The following is a 7,790-nucleotide window of genomic DNA, read 5'->3' as shown; positions in this document are numbered from 1 at the left end:
GACTGTGGTGTGCAGAGGACTGGAGTGTCCAGCAGGGGGCGTCCTCATTGCAGTCTACAGTTACTCAAACACACACGGGGGATTTACTGACAAAAGAGCAGCAAATGCAATGTGGATTTATTAGTCACAACCATTTTAGGGTAAAATCACTATTACGTTTATAACAATGTTTTTTTATTTGCATTTTTTTTTTGTGTGAAAGAATCCTGAAAAATTAAATTTTCTCACAGTTTTCAACACTGACAATAATCATAAATGTGATGATTAAATCCTCATATTAGAGTGATTTGTGAATGATCATGTGACACTGAAGACTGGAGTAATGATGATAAATTCAGCTTTGATCACAGGAATAAATTACACTTTACTGTATATTCACATAGAAAACTGATGATTTACATTGTAAAAAAAATTCACTCATTTACTGTATTTTCGCCAAATATATGCAGCTTTGGTGAGCAGAAGAGACTTTTTAACATTAAATAATCTTCCCGACCCCAAACTTTTGAATGGCTGTGCACATATACAGTTATTCTCCATTATCACGTGGTCTTAAAACTGCGTTCAACAGCTAAATAAACACAACAGGTGTAAAATACACCAAATCAATCTAAAAGTTGTTCAATTTCTGCCTTAGAGGAGTAGTTCACTTAAAAACAAAACTTTTGCTGATAATTTACTCACCCCCATGTCATCCAAGATGTCCATGTCATTCTTTCTTCAGTCGAAAAGAAATTAAGGTTTTTGGTTTTTGAAAACATTCCAGGATTTTCTCCATATAATGGACTTCAATGGGAACCAAATGGTTCAAGGTCCAAATGAGAGTTTCAGTGCAAACTGTTCAAAGGGCTTTAAACGATTCCAGATGATGAATAAGGGTCTTATCAAGCGAAACGATCGCTCATTTAATAAATAAATAACAAAGTTTAAGTTTTATAAGCTCAAATGCTCACCTTTCTCTGTTCTGTGATGAGCGTTAGTGACTCTCCAGTTCGAACTCATTCATCAAAATGAACAAATCTTTTATCGAGTCATGACTCGAAGGGTCCTAGATAAGACCCTTATTCATCGTCTGGAATCGTTTAAAGCCCTTTGAACAGTTTGCACTGAAACTGTATTTCTTTATTTAATTTTTCTTTATTGAATTTCTTTTCGACTAAAGAAAGAGAATTGGACGTTTTGGATGACATGGGGGTGAGTAAATTATCAGCAAAAGTTTTTTTAAAAGTGAACTATTCCTTTAAATTTGTAAGTGTTCAATTACTTTCAACTCATTAAAAATAATCTTTAAATTTTTTTTAAAAATAAGTTGAAATTAGTAATGGAAAACAGTGTTGCATGACTTATTGATCAAATACTTTAATAAAAGTAATCCCTTTTCAAAATTGTTTTTACGCATTTCAATTAATAGTAAAATTTCATCAAATTTAATTGAATAATCCTTGCATATTATGAATTAAAATTGATTTTTTCAATGTTATATTACATTTGATGGAATTGTACTATTAATTGAAAGGTGTAAATCTTGATCAAATGCCTTTTTTGTATATTTTTTTACAGCATTTGGTCTTAATAAAAAAAGTAAAAATGAAAATATAGCCGCCGTTTCCTGCGCTTAAATATTCCTTGCCAGACAAAATCAGGATCACTTTTGTCTCACACACACAAAGTTTATCCTCCTCCCATCAGACCCCCAACACACACACACTCCCTCTCTCTCTCACTCACTGCCCCCCCCCCCCCCCTTCTCTCTCTCTCTCTCGCTCACACACACACACTCCCTCTCTCTCATAACTCTAGTGTGTGTTTTGTCAGTAAAACTCGCGTGTGTCGGCGGTGTCTCTCACTCATCTCTCTCTAGCAGGACTCCGCGTCTCTTCTCTCCCGTCTTCACATCAACAAAGGACGAACGAACTCTCTTTCTCCAGAATCATGTTGTGGAAATCACGGACCAAGACAGAGCCTTACTGCTTACAGGTAGCCTATGTTATTATTCTTGCAACTTAGTTCGACGGTTTTTTTTTAGTGGAAACCAAGTTTTGCTATTGTAGACATATTACGTTAGATAGTCACGTGATAAAAAAGTAAACAACAAAAAAAAATCTGATTTAACCCTAAATAAATTTTAGAAAATGTTAAATAATTATTAGGCTAATAAAGTTTTAGCGAACCATTAACCTGCAACACACCAGTGAAAATAGATTTTTCCAATCAGACTGAATTAATTTAGAGTAATTAATTAATGTCCCTTTAAGGTGTCCCCCCTCCCTCTTCCCCTCGGTAGTGCTATAAGAGCTGGTGTGTGTGATGAACAGGGACAGACAGCAGAGTTGATGGATCTGTGATCCCGGGCCTTTACTAACTGCGTAACCGCGAGTGTCAGGCGCTTCGGAGCCGCTGTGTGTGTGTTCGTGTGTGTGTGTGTGCAGATGTTGGTCCACACCTACTCGAGCATGGTGAGTTACACCGAGAGGAGAGATGGTCTTCGCGGAGGAGACTGTCATGTGAGATCAGCTGAGATGAGAGCGCGATCTGTGTTATTAAGCGTGTGTGTGTGTGTGTGTGTGTGTGTGTGTGTGTGTGTGTGTGTGTGTGTGTGTGTGTGTGTGTGTGTGTGTGTGTGTGTGTGTGTGTGTGTGTGTGTGTGTGTGTGTGTGTGTGTGTGTGTGAGATAAAGTGAGTGTTTCATTGGAAATATGTCACATGCTGCCATCGGTCTAAACGGAGATAACAGGCTGGTCTTTGTCTGACAGAGAGAATCATGAAACTCGAAACTTCGGTTTGGTTTATTCTCGTCGCGAGTGATGCGATTCAGTCTGCGCTGGAAAACTGGCGGATGAATATAACGCTCCGAAATAAAAGAAACTAATCACAGAAATGCATGCACATAAATGAAACTAATGAAACGAATACATGTGAATAAAAATAAAACGATTCTCTGTAATATTACATTGCAATCGTTTTTTTAACTAAAATATCTGAGAAACTGTAAAATAGAAAGGAAAAATAATAAAAGCACAAAAAGGGAAATTATTAGCCCTACGTGTTTTAACATGCGTGTAATCCTGAATTAAGTGTGTTTATTAGGCCTAACTGTTTAAAACAGGGAGAATCATAAGACACCTGCTACTTCTTTCTGGAGCCGCATCAAAACTAATTAGAATGGTTATGGTTATAATGAATGCTAGTATAATTAACGAAGACTAATTTAATACCTTGGATATATAATTTATACTGATCAAATTAATATGCAATCTTTCCAGGAACACTTGACATACAAATGTAAGAAATTGTGCTAATCACAAGACTTTTGACAAACAGTCCTACACTGTAAAACATTTTTGTTGGTTTAAAAAGTAAGTAGCCTGTTTGCCTTAAAATCTAAAGTTCATTGAAATTAAAAATAAATGAAGCAGATTTGTTTAATCAACAGAAACTCATTATGTTATCCGAACCATATAAATTATCCAAGTCGACTTGACAAGAGCAAAAATGTTGTGGTATATCAACTCGCTAATATTCAAAACTTAAAAAAAATAATTGCTATCTTAAATTGACCGTATGTTTCGTTGCACTTATTGAAATCAGGAGCATGTTATGGTTTGACTTTGCAACGTTTATTAAGCTCTATCAATATTGAAAACTTAAAAATAATTGCTATCTTAAAATAGACCAAATTGTTGATTGCACTTAATGATTGACAGATCGCAGCTTAAATTATGGAATGAATTGTGCACACTTTGCAATCGATGTTTATTAAGCTATTTTATAATGCACATCAACACTAATATTGAAAACGTACAAATAATTGCTATCTTAATTGTGCATTGCGCGCTGAGATCAACATCAATTATGGCATGATGGATTTTACACACGTTGCAATTATCCTTAGATTATTAATCTATTTTTTTATGATGCATCTCAAAACAGTCATTATTATGATGTATTGGAATGAAACTTATGTATTTCCCCCGCGCACAGGACCGATCGGATGGGCTTTCGAACTCCTCTCCGAGCGCACGGCTCTCCCAGCTCTCCTCGCTGAACCAGGCGTCCTACTCCTCGGCTCCCCCGCTCTGCCACACCCCAGCCTCGGACTTCCAGCCGCCCTACTTCCCTCCTCCTTATCCGCAGTCCTCACTGTCCTATTCCCAAGGCCAGGACACGGGATACCCGCATTTACCGGAGCCCTACCCGTCCATCAACTCGCTCCACCAGCACCACCAGCACCAGCAGGCCTGGCACTCCCAGCGCTCGCGCTCCGAGGACGCAGGGCTCCTGTCTCAGTCCCACCGCGCGTTGAGTTTAGACCCGCGTCGCGAGTATCCAGGCGTCCCGCGGCTCCTGCACCACGGCCTGGGCGAAGGAGCCGCGGCGCTGGGGGAAGCTCCTCTGGGGATGCATGCAATGGCGCATCACGGGCTGGAGGACATTCAGGTGAGTTTAGCGGGGCTTTACAGACATTTATGAGATTTTTTTTTTTCGTAGAATGTAAACAACACAATTCAGGCGTAATTATAGACCGAATTTGTCTTTTTATTGGTTATTTATTTAAATGGAGAGTCTCGATTTTTTTGGTTACACTTTAATTGTTAACACTTTTTTAACAGTGTTCTTACATGCACTTACCATATAATAACAGTAAATCTATGCATAATTAACCCTCAATCAAGTCCTAAATACCCTAACCCTATTTTGTGAATTAGCCTAATATTACTCAGTATAGCCTACTAATTACACTGTAACAATGACACCTTAAAATAAATGTAACCCTTTATTTTGCAGTGTCCTTGTTACATGTTACATGATTACCTAGTAATAACAGTAAATTGTGCATAAATACATGCAACTAAACCAACACTATCTCACGACCAATTCGTACGAATGTGACGCATGATTAAAAAGTGTCTAATTCGTACTAATTCGTACGACCTCACTCGTACTAATTCCTACGATTTGTCTAAACCCACGTGATGGTTAGGTTTAGGGGCGGGGTCAGGGGTAGGTCATTCGTACGAATTCATACGAATTGGCCAATTCGTAAAATATGTACGATTTAGCAAAATCGTATTAATTCGTACGTGTGAGGTCGTATGAATTGTTACGAATTAGCCACTTTTTAATCATTCGTCGAATTCGTACGACTTGGTCGTGAGATCGGGTTGACTAAACCTCAACCAAACCCTAATCCTAGTTGCTTAATATTACTCCGTACTTAAATATATAATTATACTGTAAGAATGACACCCTAAGTGCAACAAGGTGTCCTTGTTACAGTGTAATTAAGTACTGAGTCATAGTAATTACATGTAGGCCTAATTAGAGAAAAGGTTTGCATGTGCATAATCATTAGTAATGTGTAACATATGAAACAGGGACACTGTAAAATAAAGTTTTAGCAAATGTATATAATAAATGCCTTAACGGAAATATAAATATCTTCCAAATAACGATTTCTTTTATAATATTATTTGATGCACGAGTGCTTTAAATTGTTTTTTCTGCGTGCATTTGTGTGAAAAGTATAGGCGACTTCAAAACATCATAAATCATTGTTAATAACTCCTCTTTATTTATTGTCTGAAACGGATAAATATCTTTACTCATATACAATTTAAACCGCTATTTCTACAAAATCACAGCTATTCTGAAAAAAAAAATTGAACGGTTGATTCTTCAATTTGAGGCATTTCTTGAAACCTTTAAAAAATTAACCTTTAAAATGTAGCTAATATGTGCTGCAAAAATGCGTTTGTTTAAATTTTAGGACATGTTTAGGCTAATGATGTTTAATGAGATGTTTCTGATAAAGAAAAAAGCAAGTTAGCAGTTAGTTAACGTTGCATGTGGAAAAATGATTAAAAGTTTGTGAATGATTCATGGCACAATATAATCATGATGCAAACGTCTTATTAATTTGACTCCAGAAAACACGACATTTTATTAAAACTATAGCCTATGTTAGTTAGTCGTGCGAGATACAATAAATAATCTTTAAATCATTATAATGTAGGCTATCTTTTAAAAGTGAGGCTATCGCTTTTTTTCTTTTCTTTTTTTAAATTCCATTTAGATAGCAAATCTCAGCGCCACTAGTTCCACCGCCTTGCGATTCGGATTGGAACTGGTTTGTTTTTCGGCTCGAGCTGCTGGTTCTTCAGTCTTCAGTCACAGTGTTTCAGTGTTTGCAGGTGCAGAATGAGTTGATCTGAATGAGTTCCTCTTTCCGTCATTGGAAACTTGCAGCGCGTCTAATCGGTTTCTTCGGTCAATTATTCAACAAACAACTGGACTCTCTTTGATGCGTTTCCGAGAACGAGTTATACGAGAAGAGCCTTAGAGTTTCATTTGCCATAAAGCGATGACATTAGCATAGGCTAGGCCTATATGTTTTTGGTTTATTTTGTCTTTTTTTTTCTTTTTTTTAACTTCTATCCTTCGACTTAAATTTAATATCAAAGTGGTCTGGAATGTTTTATTAAAGCATCGATTTCAAATTACAGTAACGTACAGCCTTTGCATTTCTCATCGCTGTTAAGTGACATGAAGAACTATAAAATAATTTCTTACACATTTTTACATGTTCCACAAGTATCTGGTTGAAATAAGGAACATTGTATCCTAATAAAATATGCCTAATTGGAATGCTTAGCATCATTTTTAGAAAAATTGTCACATTTGATGAACAACAGTCGGCTATGTGTGTGTATAGCCCTAAGTGTGATCTAATCACCAGTTAACATAGCCTACTGATGATAAGGTTCATAGTCAATTTTTTAACACATATAGCACTCGTCCCTCATCTAAAAAGCAGTTGCTGTTTAACCACAGTTTTCACCACTTTCAATGAAGTGACTCGACAGTGTGTGTGTGACAGGGTTTGGAAGAAGCGTCAGCGCTGGGGATCCTGGACCATTCAGTCATCAAGAAAGGTGAGAGTCTGATCTGATGCATACTGTAGAAGGAGGTGACCACACAGACAGACAGACAGACAGACAGACAGACAGACAGACAGACAGACAGACAGAGAGAGAGAGAGAGAGAGAGAGAGAGAGAGAGAGAGAGAGAGAGAGAGAGAGAGAGAGAGAGAGAGAGAGAGAGAGAGAGGGAGAGAGAGAGAGAGAGAGAGCGATGCAGTTTGATTTGAAGTGCTGGATCCTGTCTCTGCTGCGCCTGGAGCGGCTGCTGTTAATGAACTGTTCATGGTCATGCGAGAGAAAGAGGGGGATTAGAGAAGAGAGCAGATAATAAAGTTATGAAGAATTCAGAGCATGCATCACTGTGCCTTACACTTACCAGACTGGATACTCAATAAGTAGGCCACAGCTTCTGAAAACACTCTAGCATGGTTTCATTTGCATTTATTCTAGATTGTATTTAACGTTCTCTGAAATCTCGCGAGTTTACCGAGCGGTTGAATGGATTAACGGGTGACGCGATATTTCTCGCGCTCGGAGCGGACACGCGCACGCTGCCCACAAACACGTACTGTACGACAGAGATAATATACAGTAGCCTAGTGTGTATTAATCCACTGAAAGAGACTTAAAACAACCCACAATTTTTCGAGTGTGTGGATTAGGCTATAAAATGACTTTCAGGGCAGTTATTATTCCAACAGTTTAAAACAAAATAGCGTACTCAGCTTTTAATGTGTCTATGTGGTGTTTTTAATACGCTTTGAAACACACCATGTGTATGTATCCACAATGTATCCCTTAAAACTCACCTTTGATCACCAAAATTTCAAATTTAAAAGTTGTTGAATAAAAAAAAAATTGGCATGCCTT

At 37.5% G+C, this 7,790-nt stretch overlaps 1 protein-coding gene across 3 annotated transcripts in view; it reads left to right on the top strand.

Annotated features, from left to right (window-relative positions):
* Positions 1-5: 5 nt before the first annotated feature.
* The window catches only part of tfap2e (transcription factor AP-2 epsilon), a 29,912-nt gene continuing 22,127 nt past the window's right edge, over positions 6-7,790 (top strand). Inside the window, exons 1-4 of one of the 3 annotated variants that reach the window (XM_039691175.2) lie at positions 6-140; positions 1,865-1,977; positions 3,982-4,437; positions 6,878-6,932. In XM_039691175.2, the coding sequence (XP_039547109.1) occupies positions 1,933-1,977; positions 3,982-4,437; positions 6,878-6,932 (556 nt within the window). In that variant the 5' untranslated portion in view covers positions 6-140; positions 1,865-1,932. Of the gene's footprint in view, positions 141-1,861; positions 1,978-2,009; positions 2,457-3,981; positions 4,438-6,877; positions 6,933-7,790 lie in introns of those variants that run through there. The other 2 variants (XM_089122908.1, XM_039691176.2) reach the window with 2 other exon arrangements.

The sequence above is a fragment of the Pimephales promelas genome, chromosome 18 (genome assembly GCF_988280905.1).
Source record: "Pimephales promelas chromosome 18, fPimPro1.hap1.1, whole genome shotgun sequence".
NCBI classification, from domain to species: Eukaryota; Metazoa; Chordata; class Actinopteri; order Cypriniformes; family Leuciscidae; genus Pimephales; species Pimephales promelas.
This window is presented reverse-complemented; position numbering and strand designations above follow the sequence as displayed.